Source organism: Jaculus jaculus, chromosome 9 (genome assembly GCF_020740685.1).
Source record: "Jaculus jaculus isolate mJacJac1 chromosome 9, mJacJac1.mat.Y.cur, whole genome shotgun sequence".
NCBI lineage: Eukaryota > Metazoa > Chordata > Mammalia > Rodentia > Dipodidae > Jaculus > Jaculus jaculus.
This window is the reverse complement of record NC_059110.1, coordinates 122,771,968-122,792,385: the sequence shown is the minus strand read 5'-3', so window position 1 is coordinate 122,792,385 and position 20,418 is coordinate 122,771,968. Positions and strand designations below refer to the sequence as shown.

General features: G+C 49.3%; 1 protein-coding gene across 3 annotated transcripts in view; it reads right to left on the bottom strand.

Moving 5' to 3' along the window:
* The window catches only part of Rnf157 (ring finger protein 157), a 92,532-nt gene that overhangs the window by 5,007 nt on the left and 67,107 nt on the right, over nt 1-20,418 (bottom strand). For 2 of the 3 annotated variants that reach the window (XM_045158441.1, XM_045158440.1), the window contains exons 6-18: nt 19,464-19,530; nt 19,173-19,216; nt 18,789-18,836; nt 14,183-14,254; nt 13,373-13,532; nt 13,114-13,226; nt 10,529-10,767; nt 9,867-9,975; nt 7,226-7,337; nt 6,689-6,861; nt 6,420-6,485; nt 5,480-5,528; nt 3,732-3,842 (exon numbers count right to left, since the gene is read on the bottom strand). In XM_045158441.1, the coding sequence (XP_045014376.1) occupies nt 3,732-3,842; nt 5,480-5,528; nt 6,420-6,485; nt 6,689-6,861; nt 7,226-7,337; nt 9,867-9,975; nt 10,529-10,767; nt 13,114-13,226; nt 13,373-13,532; nt 14,183-14,254; nt 18,789-18,836; nt 19,173-19,216; nt 19,464-19,530 (1,363 nt within the window). The remainder of the gene's footprint in view (nt 1-3,731; nt 3,843-5,479; nt 5,529-6,419; nt 6,486-6,688; nt 6,862-7,225; nt 7,338-9,866; nt 9,976-10,528; nt 10,768-13,113; nt 13,227-13,372; nt 13,533-14,182; nt 14,255-18,788; nt 18,837-19,172; nt 19,217-19,463; nt 19,531-20,418) is intronic. The other variant, XM_045158442.1, reaches the window with a different exon arrangement.

Here is a 20,418-nt window from a genome sequence, read left to right as displayed (position 1 = left end):
TGCCATGCCCAGGAGCCCGTGCCAGGGCTGCCAAGCTGCTCCTTATGGAACAGACTGGGACTCATTCAACGGGAGTTTATAGTGAAGGGCTGTGGCAGCAGAACGAGGCCGCTCTCCCCCAGAAGAATGCAAAGCACCCTCCAGCCAGGAGGCGACCTGGGGGCACGGAGGGAGAGACCAAAGTGCTTGCTTTGTATTCAGTCCCCCTTGGGACCCACATGGGAGACTAAGAGCCCTCTAGAGGTACATCAGGGGAGTGCCTTTCGGGAGGTGTCGCATCCTCTGCTGCTTCTGCCAAGCCACTGCAGTGTTATATTTGGCGGCCGAAACATTTCAAACACCTCTGCAGTTTCTGTCCCGGGGAAAGGGAAATGTAATTTGGATTTCCCTCAGTGCTCCCAACTGTACAAACATTCCCAAAGCATCTTAATTTGCATTATGAGGCTTGAAGGGAGGAGAGGACTGGACTTCAGGTATGTATATGCATTTTTAGATTTTATAGGTCCAATCCTGTATGATGCAGCCATAAAAATTATGTGTGCATTTCCACTAAATCCCCCAGTCTCTTGACCTCTCCATTACCCACATACCGTACAGAGTCTTTCCCAGAACAATCACACACCACCACCTCATCACTCTCTTGCTCCACCAAATTCTGGAGCCACACGGGGTGTGGTCATGCAATTCTAATGCTTACACTGCACCTGTCAGCTTAGACGACCCCTTTGAGAACCTTTCAGGAGCAACCTCAGAATACACACTTTCCCACATGAAGCATGAAGAATCAGAAATCTACTTCCATCGTAGGGCCCTAGAAGCCCTGGAAGCTTCTTAGTGGAAGGAAAAGACAAAGAGCCCACTAAGGCCGTCAAGTGTGGGGCATGGTCAGGACAGTGCTCTTAACAGCAGTATGCACATAGCCCAAGGGTGCAAGGAGCTTCCCTGGACAACACTGTCCACTGGCCTCTATAAAGGGGGTGGACGTCTCTGTCTACTGGCTTCTATGAAGGGGGTGGACTGCACTCTCCACTGGCTTCTATGAAGGGGTGGCACTCATTTGAAGAGAGAAATAAGACTCAAACAGGGCCCAGATGTATAACGGAGAATGCTGCTCACTGAAACGTGAGGAGCTGAGCCAGACTGTGAATATCTCAGGTTGGATGGGAGTTTACTACCCAACTAAGTGTTAAGAAGCCCATCTATTCCAGGGCCTGTAAGTGGATTCTTCCATTTTTGAGTCTCTGACACTTTTGTTATAGGTGTGATGCTAACAGAAGAACCCAAAAGACGTCTTGCCAAGAGAGCAGTATACCTTCCCCTGCATGCAGGAGTCCATGAGCCTCTGCTGAGAACACAAGGGACACTTCATATGCTATGGACACCTGAGTTCCCCTCCTGGCAGCCGCCACAGGTGACGGGTTTAGTGTCTGGCCCAATTGTGAAGCCAGTTTAATCTCAAAACCACGGTTTTAGAAATCGTAAGGAACCACAAGGTTGCTTTCTTTCTTTCTGGACTCACTGCCCTCCCACAGAGGGAAGACATCTGAGAAGTAGGTTGGCTGCAGGGAGGTTGGAAGAGGAAGAAGCAGAAAGAACAGGCTCGGTCTCCACAGCTGGTGCCCCCGTAAGTGCCAGCTTCTCCCACTGCCCAAAGCAGGGAAGGCTGTGGGTAGGAGTCTTCAAGGGGAGAGGCTGGCCGGTGGAGAGCCACCACCGAGATAGGCAGAGCTGGGCAAAGGCACCACCCTCACTCTAGGACCAACCACGGATGCCCTCCCCATAGTCCTTGCCACTGAAACATGCCCATTTTTCTTGAGCAAAAATGAATATGTTCTCATAAATATTTTTCTTGAAAAAAAATTTAAGTATATTGAATATGGGCAGGCCCTTGTCAATTAGGAACCAAAAGCTTGTCTACAGCCCTAAGCGAGAGCCCTCGAAGTGCACATGCCAGCAAGCTTGGTGTCTGGCTGAGCAGAGGCAGGACAGTGCTGGCACAGAATGAACATGAACTTTCACACAGTCGGAAAACACTAAATGAGTTAAAAAAAAATGCAAACCAGACAGACAAATCTACATTTGGCAAAAAGACATGGAACATAAATGGACAGATGGAAGCAAGGGCAGGAACGGGAAGGCAGGGAGTGAGTGTGCCCTGGTCTCCAGCAGCTCCAAGCGGTCCAGGCATAACTGGGCAGGAGCAGCCACAGGGCTCAACACCTTTCACCACACTTAGGCAGGAAAAGGTTGTGCCCAGCGCCTGTGTGGGAGAAACAGGCGAACAGATACTGTCTCTTAGGACTCATTGAAGGCTGAGACCTGGGCAGTATCTTCAGGACAAACTAAATAGAGAATGACCGGAGCACCCTTGGAAAGGCTGGAGAAAGTTTCTCCTGAGAATTCTGACTTCCCTTGCCATGGGCTTGCGCTGAGACCATGGCTGGCACAGGCTGAAGGAGAGTGGCAACCACAGGAGGTCATGTGGCTCCAACATTTCTGGCCACATTGCTGAGCGAGTAAAGCACTGGACCCAGGAGTGGCTGTTCTGCAGCTGAGGCAGGTCTCCTTGGGGGACAATGGGAAGATTAGGAACAGTACAGTGTGAAGGACAATCTCTGCAGTGAAACCAGGGGGGACATCTGACCCAGTTCAGTTAGGCAAGACCTGGCTTTTAGGAAGTGCTATTTGGACCTCTTGAATGAGCACATGGAGGTCAGTGCTCAATGAGTGATCTTTTTCTTTTCCATTTTTTTTTTTTTTTTTTTGAGGTAGGGTCTCACTCTATCCCAGGCTGACCTGGAATTCACTATGGAGTCTCAGGGTGGCCTCGAACTCATGGTGATCCTCCTACCTCTGCCTCCCAAGTACTGGGATTACAGGTGTGCACCACCATGCCTGGCTTCCATTTTCTTTTCCTTTCTTTCCTTTTTTTTTTTTTTTGAGTCAGATCTTGCTATTTAGTAGTGGTTGGCATGGAACTATGTTGGCTGGTCTCAAACTTGGAGAAATCCTGTGTCTCTGCCGCCTAAGTGCTGGGATTACAGGCATGAGCTACTATGCCTGGTTTTTAATGTTTAATTAACATGTCTGCCTGCTTTGCATGAAATCAGCCCAGATTCAGTGTAAGATCATAAAAAGAAAGAGGGAAAATTTAAAGTTGGGGCTCTAGAGAACCGAATCATCCCTGACCTCTGGCCCCTCCTTGGGACCCAGATCTAGTATGAATGATAGAACTGGAACCCTAAAGCTGGCTGGGTCACAGGCCATTGGCTGCTGTGTAACGCTGGCTGAAGGGCTCTTCTTTATGGCTTCAAGCATATGTCCCCTGATAGATGGAGGGGCTATAGCTTCGTTTTTTCAAGAGATCATGCTACCTTCCCAAGGTTCATAGGGAGGTATTTGTTCAAACTTCCCGAGGAGGAAAACTTCAGTCCATCCAACATGGTATCTAAAGTCTGGATGGACATACAGTTTGGCCAAATTGTAGGGAGAGACGTTTCTGCCCCTTTCTTCCTATGTCAGTATTCTCAGAGGAGGACTTGTTCTGTGCATAAAGCTCAAGGCTTCCCGGGCCTTCTCCCTTCTTCTCAGCAGCTGGTCTCCAGCGCCTTAGCACACCCCAGGCCTTTCCTGGCGGGAACTGTGGGCAGGAGACCGGTGTACTGGGGAGAGCAAGGTAAGAGCAGAAGGGTGTCTCCCACCAAGTTCATGTTCAGCAGACTGCCACTCACCAGGTAAGCAGACCTCAGAGCACAGCTCATTGTCCAGTGCTTTCACGCTCCCCGAGTCAAAGTCATTGTTATTGTCACACTCCGTGCCTAGAAATGCGCATGTCCTCTGGCCTGTAACGAGTTAATGCAGTTAATGCAGTTAGAGAGGGGCTGGCTGTGTTTTTCTCTACTTTGCTGTCCTTAAAATAAAAATCTTAAGGATGGAGACAAAAAATCAAATCATATGTTTAAAAAAAAGACAGTACTTAAGTGGGTAAAGAGAGGACAAAAAGAGGAATCAGATTGTGTGGGCACGTCTGGGTTCTCGCACCATTCTGTTCTGGTTTGTTTCTTTAGCTGACCCCTTCCTAGCTGCTACTCCCTAGTAAGTTAGATCACTGCAGTGGGCTGCAGGACCCAGGCCTGACAGAGACCACCCCCAGGCCAAGCCAGTGACAGTGTGGCTGGCAAAAGCTGGAGAAAGCCAGGGGACAGTACCCTGCTCATGCCTATGGCTCTCAGGTGTGAGCGGGTGTGCTATGACCACAGAGTTCTGCAAAATAATGCACACATAAAACAACAATGTGAGGCCTTATGTGACATCATTTTGCACATCGCATTAGAGTATCACATTCACAAAATCATGTTTTACTTTCTCATGAGGCTGAAGTTGTTTTGAGCGTGGTTTCAATAACTACCCGGGACCCTACCGACATGTGGGAGGGAAGGAAAAGCTGTAGAAGTAGGTTTTCTTCAAGCTCCCTTTTTCTTCTGTGGCAAAAGGAAGAGAAGCAAAACCCACTGTGTGGACGATGGGGGTCAGGTGGCAGCAGCGTGTCCATCTTGCTCTTGGGGAGTCATTACCCTACGTAACACTGGAACCTTGGACTCTGAGGTAGCCACAGAGGCCGTGAGGCTTCGAGCCCCGGCAGGGGTGCGGGGGTGGGAGGGCCTGGCCTCAAGGCTCCTCTTCCCGAGGCTCTTGCCAGCGAAAGCTGTCAAGTCTGCATGCACACCCCGACTCCCCCAAGCAATGGCCAGCGCTGAAGCAGAAGCAACTATGATGACATCTGCTAGCGGCATGGCGGCATCAGGCCACGGCACACGCGTGTCTGAAGGTGCCCCAGAGCAGAGAGGGAAAGGCGTCTGGCTCTGGACACGGGGTGTGACTTCTCCAGGACTCTTCGTCTTCCTTCCTTACCCTGAAGGGCATGCCTTCGCTTCCAGCCTGACTGGATACAAAACTTCCAGGGGAGTCAAGTCAAGGCCTGGGTAAGGGCAGAGGTGGTCCCTACGAGCCCCTCGACGCTCCTGCCTGGGCTGAGCTTCTGAAGAAGCTCCATTTCTTCAGCCGCAGCCTTCACGCTGCTGCTCCTGAGACCCTCTTGGATTCTCCGGGGAGAAGCAGAAGCAGACAAGCTGCCACCACAGTCCCGCCCTGCACGCCCGACCTCGCTCTCCTGTTACTCGCCTGGGGCCGCAGGCAGGGCAGCTCACGGAGAGCTACGGGAGCCAGGCATGGGTCTGCTGGTGGCACAAGCAGAATTGTTTTCCGTACGTCCCCAACCTGACCCCTGGGCTCTGAGCTGGGCAGGTCACTGAGGTCACTGATATTTTGTTCACCCGACAGTCCATCAAGAAGACAATCATGTCCCCCAAAGTCACACAACTGAACACTGCCACCAAGTCACGATATCCCCCGCTCTTTACCCATTAGAGAATACCCAGGAAAGCAACAACACGAGGGAGTAAAGGACCAGGTCTTTTACCATCTTCTAGCATGGGTGATCCATCCTCTTCCTCCATGACGTCATTTCCCTAGGACAGAAGGAGAATGCCATGAGTCTGCAGAGAAGGCACAGGAGATCAGCAGAAGACAGATCACCCCGCAGCAGTTGGCCCCAGGACTTGCACCCACAGTGCACACTTCCCACCCGTGTTTAATGTGCAAAGGAGCTGGGGAGGTTTGAAGGACAGGTCCCAGCCAGTTATATATATGCTCAGAACAGTTTGTTGGGAACATCCTTGTTACAAGCTAATAGTAAGGTAAAATAAAAGAAAAACAAAACAAAACAAACAACAAAAAACAGTGTGCTGGTGCACACCTGTGATCCTAGCACTCTGGAGGCTGAGGTAGAAGGACTGCCCATGAATTTGAGGCCAGTCTGGTCTAGACAGTGAGTTCCTGGTCAGTCAAGGCTACATGGTAAGACCCTGTCTTGAAAAAAAAATCATGATATCATAAAAGTTTTAGAGGGGCCAAATTCTATCCAGATATCCTGAGTTGATCTGGGACCATGAAAGCGAAGCTGGGACTGCACAGCAACGGGCACAGGCCATGGCCAGTGCACTTTTTACCCTGGCCTGTGATCCCGTCTTACCTCTACAAAGGACTCCTGATGGGGTGCAAGGGGCAGGGCAAGCAGAAACTCATCGCTCAGTCCTGCATATGCCCACAGCGCCCCTCAGACTAAATGTACGGAGGCCAACACAGCCCCGGAAGTTCCCTCCTGAACTCACTCCACATGGGTCACACTGGAACCAGTGCCCCTGGCAAAAGAACAGCTCCAGGCCAGAGTGTGAGGCTGCTCTCGCCTCTACTCACTGATCTAGGAGTGCCACATGCGGGAGGGCAACTCCACTACCCCGTCACTGGCATCCCCAGCCAACACTAGCAAGAAGGGGTGCTGCTGTCTGCCATCCAGTTACCTCTGCATCCTGCTCCCCAGCTGGAAGGCCAGCAAAACTGCTGTCTGGAGACTCTGCTGGTGTCCCCTGCAAAAGAGCCCAAGCCCCAAGGGTACAGTTATCATGGGTTTTCCAGTCAAGTTCTCATGACAGCAAGCCCAAGCCTTCTTCAGTACAAACTTGTACACTTTCCCATGCCTGGGCCCTGCAGCCACCCCTGGCCGACAAAGCTGCCTTGAATCTGTGCAAGAAGCACTGGCAGCAAGGATGATCTGTGTGTACTTCCTTACCTCTTCTTCTTCTGAGGGGGCTCTGCTGGCAGCCCGGGGGGAAGGAAGGGCCTCTCCCTCCTCTTCAGTGCCAGGGGCGATGTAGGAGCCAGACATGGAGGAGACCGTGTCGGTGCTGATCTGGGAGGACGCCATGGACATGACTGACTGGGCCAGGCTACTGCTGGCAGGGTCTGTAGAGACAAGACCAACCTTTGTAAGGAGCACAACCTCCTCTGCCTTTGGGCCGTGAGGAGAGGAGTATAGTGGCCTGGATTTATCCTTTCCGAAAGAAGGGTTAGTCTTGAACGTTTCCCAAGATTCTGCTGCTCTATATTTCAAAGCTCAGGACCGAAACTTGGGGACCAGAGGAGTTTGCGTCTGCATCAGTATTGGGGAAAGCTCATTGATGGACTGATGGCAGGACTGGGACGAGAGCCCTTCCCTGTGTGGTCACCACCTCAGGCATTTGCTTTCTGCCCCATCCCTGGGGGAAGCTCCAGCACAGCTACGAGGCAAGGGGAGACATGTTCTGCCACTGCCTGCTCCCTCGGGTACCTTCTGGGGAGGAGATGGTGGAAGACAGCGGGGTCCCTGTGCAAGACGACTGGTCAATAGCCCCTGAGGACGACAGGGTGAGGTTCTCACTTTCTGGAGTCACGCCACATTCCTGGGGGTGGAGGACACAATGGGACACGAAATAAGCACAAGCCCATGTGTGGGAGGAAGAGTAAGAGCAGGATCTGGGTAGGGGCAAGGAGGAAAGGGGACACTGGGAGCGACAAGGGCCCCTCCTCTCCTGGACGTGAGTGACATGAGAGGCAGGGCTGGCTTCTCTTCTGTCAGCACTCCTCTTCAGCTGGGGCCTGGAGTGACTTTCTCCCAGGGGAGGTGCACACTTCAGTCAGCACCTCCTGCCCAAGGCCCAGCATCTGTTGGGGCATACAAAGACTGGAGCTCCGGTGACACAGGTCACCTGGCAGCTGTGACATGGGGACATCCCTGGCATCCCTGAGATTATGAACAACTTTTTTTAAAAATTTTTATTAGCATTTTCCATGATTATAAAAAAATATCCCATGTTAATCCCCCCCCCCACTTTTAACAACTTTTTTTTTTTAGGGAAAAGAACACTAAACCAACAGGGACCTCATTACCTGTGGGACATTTCCATGGGAATGTGATGTTGGGGTGTTCCTATCTAATGGATCTGAAATAGACTCCACCTCTGATTCCCAGCAGTAAGTCGGGGTGCACAGCCTCACCATCCTAGGAGGAGGCAAAGCTCTACCGACTGCTCTCCAACACGCCACTATGTGGTGTTCCCTGTTTTTTTTTTTTTTCCGGTAGGGTCTCACTCTAGCTCAGGCTGACCTGAAATTAGTCTCAGCACTACTATGCCTGGCTGGCTGTTCTTTTAAATTTGTTCATCAGAGATGAGATGACTCAATGGGTAAATGTGCTTGTTATGCAAGTATGAGGGCCTGAGAGGGCTTACCTGGCCCCTGGTTCAATTCCCCAGCACCCATGTAACCAGGTAGGCATGTCTACACATGCCGGTAACACCAATACTGTAGGGAGTGGTGACTAGAGAATTGTTAGCGCTCTCTGGTCAGCCATCTAACCGAAAACACAGCAGCTCTGGGTTCAGTGAGAAACTCTCAAGGGAAAATGCAGATAAATGATAAAGGAAGACATCACGTGTTCTCCTGGTCTCTGCACATGTGCACAATCTACACACACATACATATATACCATCAGGCATACACACACACACACACACACACACACACACACACACACACAGTGGGTTGAAGAGATGGATTAGCAGTTAAAAGTGCTTGCTTGCAAAGCCAGATGGTTGTAGTTTGAATCCCCAGTACCTATATAAAGTCAGATGCACAAAGTGGCACATGCATCTGGAGTTCATTTTCCGTGGCAAGAAGCCATCGTGTGTGCCTCTCTCTCTCTCTCTCTCCCCTTGCAAATAACTATTTAAAAACCAGAAAACGGGCTGGAGAGATGGCTTAGCAGTTAAGTGCTTGCCTGTGAAGCCTAAGGACTCTGGTTCCAGGCTCAATTCCCCAGGACCCACATTAGCCAGATGCACCAGGGGGCACATGCATCTGGAGTTCGTTTGCAGTGGCTGTAGACCCTGGTGTGCCCATTCTCTCTCTCTCTCTCTCTGCCTCCTTCTGTCTGTCTATCACTCTCAAATAAATAAAAATTAAAAAAAAAAAAACAGAAAAGGTCAGGCATGGTGGTGCATACCTTTACTCCCAGCACTCAGGAGGCAGAGGGAGGAGGATCGCTGTGAGTATGAGGCCAGTCTATGACTACAGAGAGAGCTGCAAGTCAACCTGGGCTAGAGTGAGAACCTTTCTTGCGGGGGTGTGGGGAAGGAAAACAAGCATCAGCTGTGATGACCTGTGCCTGTAATCCCAGCACTTGGGGGGCAGAGGCAGAAGGATAAGCGACATGGTAAGTACAAGACAAGAGTGGACTACACAAAACCTTGCCTCAAAAAAGAAATAAAAAAAGGGCATTCATTCAGCAAGTGTTTACTGGACAGCGACAAAGTGCCATGTTATGCTGGAATTTGAGTACAAGTGCTGTCTCAACTAGGCAGGTGCGCCTCAGGATGGAGCACTATCTTGTCTTTGAATGTCTGACACGTCCACCTAAGTGAAGTCTGTGAAGGGTACCAGGACATACGGGGTAGAAGCGGAAAGTTCCAGTCTTTTGTCACTACACCATGCCAGCCTTCCAGCACGTCCCATGGGTGCTCCACTGCTGCCCTGCACGCAGGCCCTCTTCTGTGCAGCCTGCCCTCCCACCCCAGACCCTTGCTCCTGGACCTGGGGTCGCCTCCACGTTGGACACACTGGCCCACAGCCACGTGGATCATGCAAGCACTGTGTTTATGGACCTGGATCTGTGCTCACCCCACCTGCAAGAACATCAGTGCCAGGAAGGCTCTTCCATGACTTCCTCCTGCTGACATTCTAGGATGGACAGAGCTGGGGCAAACAGACTCATACATCGGGAAACTCATGAGCCTAGGAAACCTCTGTGGCCACCACCCTGGAGGGTGCTAGACGTCTACAGGACAAATGAAAACAGGGAGACCAAGGTGCCAGGCAGGCAAGAGGACAGTGCCCAGCACCAGCTCCCAGGAAGGAGGAAGAAATCCACTAACCTCTCCAAGATGCTGGGCTGACGGTCTCTGAGAGAGCTGAGTCTCCGACTCACTGCAGGAGCGCTTGTCATCCTCTTCCTGTAGCACGGAGGAATTCTGAGAAACAGATCTGCACAAGTTCAAGGGAAAACAGCTACATCACCATGCTCAGGAGACAGAGACAGCCTGAACTCTACTCAGAGTGCATAGGGGGATGGCCAGGGGCGTGGGAGATGACAGGAGCACCAGAGAGGGACAGAGATCCACCTGTGTCACAGCTTCTTCTGTGACTTGCTGTCTGAACAGGGGGTGGCATTCCCAGGTCTCAGTACTTTCCTATGTAAAGCACTCTCCTTTGCCGTAGAAACTACCGTGACCATGCCCCACTGGATTTAAATGCTTAGGCAATAACTGTCACCAGGATCCATCTTCAGACTGAGACAGAATCTACAGGGACTTTGAGGACTCTGTCCATGGTGCTCAATATTCTCTTTCTGTACCCCCAAAGAGCACATGACAGGTTTGTCTAATGAGAACTCTCCTGAGTACCCCCATACATTTTATTTCCATCCCTGGGGTCCCACTTAGGTCTTCTGTGACCAGCACAATGGCGAGAGGGAAAGATGGCTTTGAAACCTCTCAAAGACAGCCCAGGACAACTCTGATGAGCACTGGCTACTCACTTGGAGAGATTCTTTTTGAGCTTGAGTCCTTGGCTGCTGCAATCAGACAGGCGGTCAAGGGGAGACAGTGTCCTGACAGGGGGCAAGTGACCATCATTGCTGTATGACGGCAGCATTCCTGAGAGGTGACCATCTCCAAGCACGTGAAGTGGAGGGACGGCTGGGGATGGGGTGAGGGGCCCATTGAGGGCCTCCAGAAGAGACACCACTTCGTAACCTGGTGGAATATTCTCTGAGGACTAGGGGAATCAGAGACAGAATGGAAAATGAAGTGTTTTTTTATGACACAATCATGTTTTCTACTGGACATTAAAAAAGTGTTTTCTTACTCATGTGTATCCACATGAATGCAAATACACATATATAAACCTACACCACACACACACACACACACACACACACACACACACATTTTCTTTGTATATGGTGGGGGGGGAGCAAAGCTTCTATACTGAATATAAGAGAGATGAATGTCAATGATAGGCTCCTAGATCCTGCCTGGATCATTTTTCATAAAGTCCTTTTTCCTGATCATAGAAATAAATAATATAGGAAATTTGGAAACTATATTAAAGATGGGGAAAATCACCAATAATCATTGACAGTAACTTTTGTTATCCTTCTACTGGCCTTGAGCTTGAAGTTCTCTTGTGCTAGCCTCTGAAACCCTGGGATACAGGTGTAAATGACTACATTTGGCTGAACTTTTTATGTGGCCAAATCTACAAATTATTTTTTTGTAGTTTTCTATTGCTTGAGGGGTGCTCTCCCCACACTCAGTCAATTAAATGATCATATCTAACTTAATCTAGATTTCTAATGCTTCCTTTTGTCTGCTCTTAACAGTTAACCATACACTCCATCTGGAATCTGTTATCTGGTGTGGATTAAAGATTGAAGTGCTAACATAATTTTTCCTCCTAAAATGACTAACCAATTGCCCTCTACTATTCAATGAAAAACAAATCTCTTCTACCACTGGGCTAACCTAAAGACCACTAGCATATGTGACTTTTTTTTTTTTTTTTTTCGAGGTAGGGTCTCGCTCTAGCCCAGGCTGACCTGGAATTTACTATGTAGTCTCAGGTTGGCCTCAAACTCATAGTGGTCCTCCTACCTTGGCCTCCTGAGTGCTGAGATTAAAGGCGTGTGCCACCAAACCCAGCAGAGTAAACAACGCAAAACAATCATTCCTTGTTTTTATTTGGAGGCGTTCTGCAGCTGGACCCCACTAGAGTGAACCTCTAGCAGATTGTTCCAGAATATAAACAATTCACTGGGCATCAAGTTCCAGAAGGCAGCAAAGAGAGGGGTTTTCAGGGTAGGGTCTCACTCGCTTACCTGGAACTCACTCTATAGCCCTGCCTGGCTTCTAACTTCCAGTGACCCTTCTCTCAGCATCCCAAGTGCTGGGTGTGCCAGGTATCAAAGGGAGATTTTTTTTTTTTCTTTTTTGAGGTAAGGTCTCACTGTAGCTCAGGCTGACCTGGATTTCACTATGTAGTCTCAGGCTGGCCTCGAACTCACAGTGATCCTCCTACCTCTGCCTCCCAAGTGCTGGGATTAAAGGCATGCACCACCACACCCAGCTCCAAAGGTAGATTTTAATGAGCAGATTCCAACTTTCAGTTTAATATTAGTAACACAACATGAGGTCAGCCAGCCTACTGAGTCCTGCACTGTGCTTAGGTTTAATTCCTGCTATAGTGCCAGATAAAAAAGGGTCAAGCCGAGCCTGGTGGGCACATCTCCAGCCCCAGCATTTGGGAGGCTAAGGTAGGAGGATCACTGTGAGTTTCAGGTGAGTCTGGGCTACAGTGAGACCCTCCCTAGGGGGGAAGAAAGGGCTGAAGAGAGATGGCTTAGAAGTTAAGGCACTTGCTTGCAAAGCCAAAGGACCAAGGTTCGATTCCCCAGGACCCACATAAGCCAGATACACAAAGTGGTGCAAGCATCTGGAGTTCATCTGCCGTAGCTGGAGGTCCTGGTGCACCCATTCTCTTTCGCTTTCTCTCTCTCTCTCCTTCTCTCCCACTACCTGCCTCTTTCTCACTCTCAAATAACTTAAAAAAAACCCCAAAAACATTTTTTTAAAGAGGGGCTGGAGACATGGCTTAGTGGTTAAGGAGCTTGCCTGCAAAGCCTAAGGACCCATGTTTGACTCTCCAGATCCCACATAAACCAGACACACAAGGTGATGTAAGCGCATGAGGTCACACATGCACACAAGGTGACACATGCGTCTGGAGTTCAACTGCAGTGGCTGAAGGTCCTGGCATGCCAATTCTCTCTTTCTCATAAAATATACAAATTTAAAAAAAACATTAAAAAATACAAATCTGGGTAAGATGGTGCAAGCTTATAATCCCAGTACTTGGGAGGCAAAGGCAAGAGGACTGCTGCAAATTCAAGACTAGCCAGGTCCCACAGCAAGTTCCAAGCCAGCTCAGCCATGGCTACATAGCAAGACCCTGTTCTCAAAAACACCCCGTCACGCAGCAAATCAGCAAAGCCCATAGAGAGAACATCTGTTTAGGGCAGTGTGTATGTGTGGTGGGGGATCCTTGTTTCTGAACCCAACTTACTGAATGCTCTTCAGAGTCAGACGTCTGGGATGAAATGATAGGGTTAAAGCTAGTTGGGGACAGAGGGCCCAATTTTTTCCTCATGGCTCGGATTTGAAGCAGTGCCCGGAAAGCTGTGAAGAAGAAAAAGCATCAGAGCACCTTCCCGCAGGCTTTGGGATGCCTAAGAGCCCAGACAGAAGGGCGCTCCCTCTGGTGTTTGGTGCTTCGTGAGCGCCCGTCCAGCCCCCCTCGCGCCCCGCCTGCACCCAGAGCTTACGCAGCCGGCAGATGGGGCAGTTGTTGGCCTGGTAGCGCAGGGTGTCTGCACAGGTGTTACAGAGGCAGAGGTGGCGGCAGGGCAGGATCAGGGTGTCCCGGACATCCGAGAGGCACACAACACACTCGGCACTGTTGTCACTCACTTCGTCCTCAGCCACCTGAGCAGGGAGATGGATGGAAGTGGGCCGACCAGAGCTCTTTGTGCCCGCGCTCCTCACAAGGCAGCTGGGCTCAAGAGCTGAGACAAGTACGCAAGGCAAATTCTAGGAACTGCTGTGCGCAGCTGAGAGTCCAGATTAACCAGAGCTCATCCTGGGGAGAAGCTCGGCCCTCCCTCTGAGAGTCTGGGCTGAAGGAAACTAGGGCTGTACACGGGTGCAGGTGACAGGGCCACGAGAGACCCTCGAAGGACGTGCAGGAGTTCAACAGAGCTCCCGAGGGCAAGGGCAAATCCGAAGCAGCCTCTTGTGCTCACTTCCAGGGGAAGAAGCTGATGGCTGAGGCGAGGAGTGAGGGTTCTCCAAGAGCAACTCGTCCAGCACTGGCCTTGCCACAGCCTCAGCTCTGGGCGGAGCAGCATCTCACTGTACTCCAGGGAAAGCACAGGCAGCTTTGGACAAAAGCTACTTTAGAGCCGGGCGTGGTGGCGCACACCTTTAATTCCAGCTCTTGGGAGGCAGACGTAGGAGGATCACTGTGAGTTTGAGGCCACCCTGAGACTACATAGTGAATTCCAGGTGAGCCTGGGCTAGAGCGAGACCCTACCTCGAAAACCCAAAAGCAACAACAAAAACAACCAAAAACTTACCTTAGAATCTTGTGTGTTGTATTTGTTTTCAATTCCGTAGATCTCCTGGAGGAGGTAGCTGACCCCATCTACCTGGATGGCAAGCAGTGGAGTTCAAGAACAGGCTGTACCAAGACAAGAGGGGAAGCCCCCCATCCTGCACGGTAACCCAAAGCTACTGATTGACAAGGAAAACCGCAAAGGCCTGGACAAGGAAAGATGCTTTTATTTACTTATAGCTGCTCTTTGAGAGAGGTAAGAAAATCAAATGCTTCATTCACCCACCATTATATCCAGCAGGGAACATAAGATTTCACAAATGCAACAATGTTTGTATTCCTGTCCATGATGGACAGTTAGGAAAGACACAGACTAGAAAGGATGGAAGAAAATGTGTCAAAATGTAAGCTTTAGTTATGTAAGAAAAATGTCAGTTCAAATGCTATAAAAGAAGCAGAATAAAGAATGGGCAAGGACACAGAGGGAAAAAAAAATGTTGATGATAGGGGAGATGCAAGCCAGGTATGGTGGCACACACCTGTAATCACAGCACTCGGGAGGCTGAAGGAAGAGAATGATTGAGAGAGTTTGAGGCCAGCCTGGGGCTACATGACAAGTCCTAGGCCAGCCAGCCTACAAAGAAAGACCCTGTCTCAAAGACAGAGAGAGAAAGAGAGAGAGAGGGGAGGGGGAAGGGGGAGAGAGAGAGAGGGGACAATAGAATAGGACCTTGAAGGAGAAACCAGTGGTGCCCTCCTTATGAAGCCGCCCCCTCCATTTCTAACATGCAGCTACCCCTCTGGCCCTGCTTTATTTTCTTCCTTCCTTCCTTCCTTTCCATTAAAAAATATTTTAATATATTTTATCTATTTATTTGAGAGAAAGAGGCAGAGAGAAAGAGAGAAAGAGGAAGGGAGAGAATGGGTGTGCCACTGCAAATGAATTCCAGATGCGTGCGCCCTCTTGTGCATCTGGCTTACATGGGTCCTGGAGAATTGAACCAGGGTCCTTTGGCTTTGCAGGCAAATGCCTTAACCACTAAGCCATCTCTCCAGACCCCTTTCCTTTTTCTTTTTCTTTTTCTTTCTTTCTTTTTTTTTTTTTTTTTTGGCCTTGTGATAAAATATTACTATGTTGCCCAGACTGGCCTTGGCCTCCTGAGTGGCTGGGATTATAGGAATGTATAATCAGGTTCTTAGATTAAACGCGGGACTTTTTGAATGCTAGGTAAATGCTCTACTGACGAGCTGTACTCCCAGCCCTGAAGAACTGTTTTTGTAACAGGATATCCCCAGCTGGCCTCAAAATCATGATCCTCCTGCCTCAGTTTCTTAAGTGCTGGGATCACAGATGTATGTCACTATACATAGCTAAGAGCTATGCTGCTGTTATTATGTTATTATTTTATTATGGTGGTGCCCAGTGTGGAGTGGAGCTGGAACCCAGGCCCTTACACATGCTAGGCAAGTGCTCTATCACTGGTTTACACCATCCTCTCTTAAAAAAAAAATCATCTATTTATTTGCAAGCAGAGACAGACAGAGAGAATGGGCACACCAAGACCTCTAGCCACTGCAAATGATGCATACGCTACTTTGTGCATCTGACTTTTTTTTTTGTGTGTGTGATAAGTTCTCTTACTATTTGCCTAGACTGCCCTCAGCCTTCCAAGTAGCTTGGATTACAGGCCTGGCTTGACCTTGTTTCATTTTTCTTTTTTGAGGCAAGGTCTCACTCTAGCCCAGGCTGACCTGGACCTCAAAGGGCTGTGATTAAAATCACACCACAGCTGGCTCTAGGCCTGTTTCTTAAAATCCCGATGATCTGTGCTCAGTCCTATTCCCATCAGACTGGGCCCTGTTGGTGCTTTGCTTCCTCTCTGTCTGCCTTTCCTCTGCTCCCAGGCCTCAGCTGACTCGAACTTCACACCCCACTCTTCACTTTGAAAGCCCTCCTGTAGTGAGCCCAGCCTTTTCATTGCATCCAGGCCTTTGGACAACTAGGCCATCACCCTGTGGTAACTCACCAAGGCTGAGCCTGCCCAGGGAGTACCCATGGACTCGTGATCTGTGGACCCCTCTGCCTCTCTTAATACTTGTTTCAACCTAGCAATTATATTAAAAAGGACATTATCACCGGGCATGGTGGCGCATGCCTTTAATCCCAGCACTCAGGAGGCAGAGGTAGGAGGATCACCGTGAGTTCAAGGCCACCCTGAGACACAGAGAAAATGGGCACGCCAGGGCCTCCAGCCTCTGCAAATGAACTCCAGATGCATGCACTACTTTGCACATCTGCCATTACATGGGTACTGGCAAACTGAACTTGCGTTGTTAGGTTTTGCAGGCAAGCACCTTAACCTCTGACCCATCTCTCCAGCCCTAACTTATACTATTATTGGCTACTACTAACCCCATTAAAAGAAAAGCGCACATTTAACCTAAAAGAATGAATCAGTTAGAATTTCAGATACCTATCATCCATCTGAAAGGGGGCCTTCCTTTCAGTATCAACAAAGGCCAAACCTGCCTCCCACCCATTTGTTCCTACCCTCCAACCCCAGCCTTCCTTTAAAAAATATGTATATTTTAGCTGGATGTGGTGGCACACGCCTTTAATTCCACCACTCCAGAGGTGGAGGTAGGAGGATGACCGTGAGTTTAAGGCTACTCTGTGACTATATAGTGAATTCCAGGTCAGCCTGAACTAGAGGGAGACCCTACCTCAAAAAAACCAAGTGTATTTGTTTTTAAAAATATTTTCATTGCAACTGGGCAAGGTGGTGCATGCCTTTAATCCCAGTACTGGAAGGCAAAGGTAGGAGGATCACTGTGAGTTCGAGGCCACCCTGAGACTCCATAGTGAATTCCAGGCCAGCCTGGACTAGAGTGAGACCCTACCTTGAAAAACCCAAAAATATATATATATATATATATTTTTTTTCCACTGGGCTGAAGAGATAGCTTATCAGTTAAGGTGCTTGCCTGCACAGCCAAAGGACCCAGGTTTGATTCCCAAAACACACATAAGACAGATGTACAAGGTGGCACATGCATCTGAAGTTCGTTTGCAGCAGCTGGAGGCCCTGGCACACCTACTCTCTCTCTCTCCTTGCCTCACTTTCTCTCTCAAATCAGCATATAAAAATAAAATATTAAAAATATTTTTATTTATTTGCAAGCAGAGAGGGTCAGACAGACACATACATACACAGAGAGAGAGACAGACAGAGAGACAAAGTGAGAGAGAATGGGTACACCAGGACCTCTAGCTGCTGCAAACAACTCCAGATGCATGTGCCAATTTGTACATCTGGCTTTACATGAGTACTGAGGACTCAAACCCAGTTCATTAGGCCTTGCAGGCAAGCATGTTAACTGCTGAGGAATCTCTCCAGTCCTAAAAATATTTTTACTTATTTATTTAAGAGAGAGAGAGAGAGAGAGAGAGAGAGAAAGAACAGAGAGAATGGGCACACCAGGGCCTTATGGCACTCTGTGAATTTGGCTCTAAGTGGGTACTGGGTAACTGAACCTGGGTCAGCAGGCTTTGCAAGTAAGCCTTTAACTGCTGAGCCATCTCTCCAGTCCCAGTCCCTCCTTTTTGTTGTGAGTCAGGTTTTCACTCTGTAGCTCAAGTTGGCCTGGAATTCATTATATAGCCCAGATTGGCCTTGAACTCTTGAACTCAAGGCAATCCTCCTACCTCAGCCTCCTAAATGCTGGGATTACAGGCATGAGCCATCATACTTAGCATCTCCTACCCTCCTTGTACCTTCATTTTCCATGACACCTCCTCCTACTGCAAAAGTGGGGTGTTGGCACCTGGTTGAGACTAGACATTCCAGCAGACATTCTCTATGGGGTGAGTGGCCAGCAAACTGAATTTTACAAAAGGAATGGTGAGATAAATTATGCTAAAGGTTCTAGTTGGCCCTGAATTGGACCCCAACACTTTATTCTTTTGTTTGAAATGTTTCTCACCCTGGCATTTTAAATAAAAAGAGTTCTCCTTCAATCTAATGCCAGGAGACAAATCTCACTCTTTTCAAGTCCTTTCTCACATAATTGTGCCCTCAGAGACTCTAGCAATTCCAGAACAATAAAGGAACCAAAAGTCAGTATCCCCTTCAGGCCACCCACGTAGTTTCTAACACACATATGTGGTCCCTTTATCTTCTTTTGATGAAAAAAAAAAAAAAAAACAGTGGGGGAGACAAGTACTTAGCAAAGCCTTTTTTTAATTTTTAAATTTTTATTAACATTTTCCATGATTATAAAAAAATATCCCATGGTAATTCCCTCCCTCCCCCCTGACACTTTCCCCTTTGAAATTCCATTCTACATCATATTACCTCCCCATCTCAATCATTGTACTTACATATATATAATATCAACCTATTAAATACCCTCCTCCCTTCCTTTCTCTTCCCTTTATGTCTCCTTTTTAACTTACTGGCCTCTGCTACTAAGTATTTTCCTTCTCACGCAGAAGCCCAATCATCTGTAGCTAGGATCCACATATGAGAGAGAAATGTGGCGCTTGGAGCAAAGCCTTTTTTTAAAACACACACATGCACACACGAGGGAACGGAGATCAAGAGAGCATCCGGTCCTCAGATACTTACTACTTGCTTCTGCTTGAGGGGCTTGACACAGAAAGTCCCGTCTGTGTGCTGCAATGGAAATGCCAAGGTTGGCCAGTAGGGCGGGCAGACAGCACACAGTATCCCGCTAGCGCTTTTCTCAGTTACAAGTCTTGAGCACCCAGAGTGGAGCTTCAAACTCCAATACCGCATCGGCTGCCCTGTGCCCCGTTTAACGCTGAGGCCGAGGGGCTGCAGTTGCACAGCGGTGTGGCAGAGCTGAGCCTGTCTGAGCACTGCCCTGGGGAGATGCTGGTTTAGCACCACCTGGCCTCTCAAGTCAGACTACTGTACTGAGCTGAGGTGGCCAGCAACAGGGTGCCCTCGTGGGGAAAAAAGGGTAAGATGTCGCACAAAGTCACTTACCTTCTCAAAAGTACCGAGAAGCACATGGCAATGGCCAAAATACTCTGAAAGAAACAGACATGGATGGAGTGGATGCATAACACAGCCGGGTGCACCCCTCTCCTGACACCCAGAGTCTGGCCCAGGTTCTGGGCTGTCATTAGCGGGGGGGGGGGGTCCTTGTAAACCCCACCCTTCACAGCAAGCTGTAAAAGGAGGCAGACACTGCCTGACTGAGACCCCAGCTTCTGCTGGGGCTGTATCGCAACACAGGGTAGTGGGCACCAGAACAGAAGACAGAAATCCCCCTACCGTCTCCTTCATCCACCACAGCATGTACCACCAAAGGGTAAACCTCTCTGTCCAGATCAAAGCCGAGCTGCAGGGAAGGAGAGAGAAACATGGGGAATGCCACATGTTTGGATGGCTCAGCAATCCATCAGAAAGGGAGGCACCGTCAAGAAGCGTAACCTTATCTGTGCACCTCACTCATCACACTGCAACTGCCCAAGCATGTCTCTCTGACGGCCGTCTGCCTCCTTTCGAAAATCTCATCGAGGGGCCTGGGGAAGTGGCTTCTCAGTCAGGCATTTACTGCACATGTCTGAGGACTTGAGTTTGGATCCCAAGCACCCACATCTGATTACAGGCATCTAGATATGGCATTCTAGGTGTGCCTATAATCCCAGTGCTGGGAGGCCAAATAGCTTGACTAGCCAAGTGGGTGAGCTCTGCGTCCGTGAGGGGCCCTGTCTGGACAAAGAAGGTGAGGAGTGTTGGGCATGGTGGCGCATGCCTTTAATCCCAGCACTCGGGAGGCAGAGGTAGGAGGATCGCCATGAGTTCAAGGACACCCTGAGACTACATAGTGAATTCCAGGTCAGCCTGGGCTAGAGTGAGACCCTACGTACCTCAAAAAACCAAGAAACAAAATGCAAAAAAAAAAAAAAGTGTGGAGTTAGGAGCAACTGAGGAAGACATCAGTGTCAACCTATAACCTCCACACACACGCATGTGAGTGCACATCCACACACATGCACACTCACACATAAACACACAGAGACACACTCCAGCACACACCACACACATACCTGCAAAAACCACCTCACAGAGGGCTGGGGATGTAGCTTGGTTGGTAGAGGGCTTACTTAGCTGCAGGAAGCCCTGGGTCTGCTCCTCAGCACCACACACACCAGGCACAGGGGGGCATGCCTGTACTCCCAGCACTTGTGAGTGGCAGGGGCAAGAGGTAGAGAAATTCAAGGCC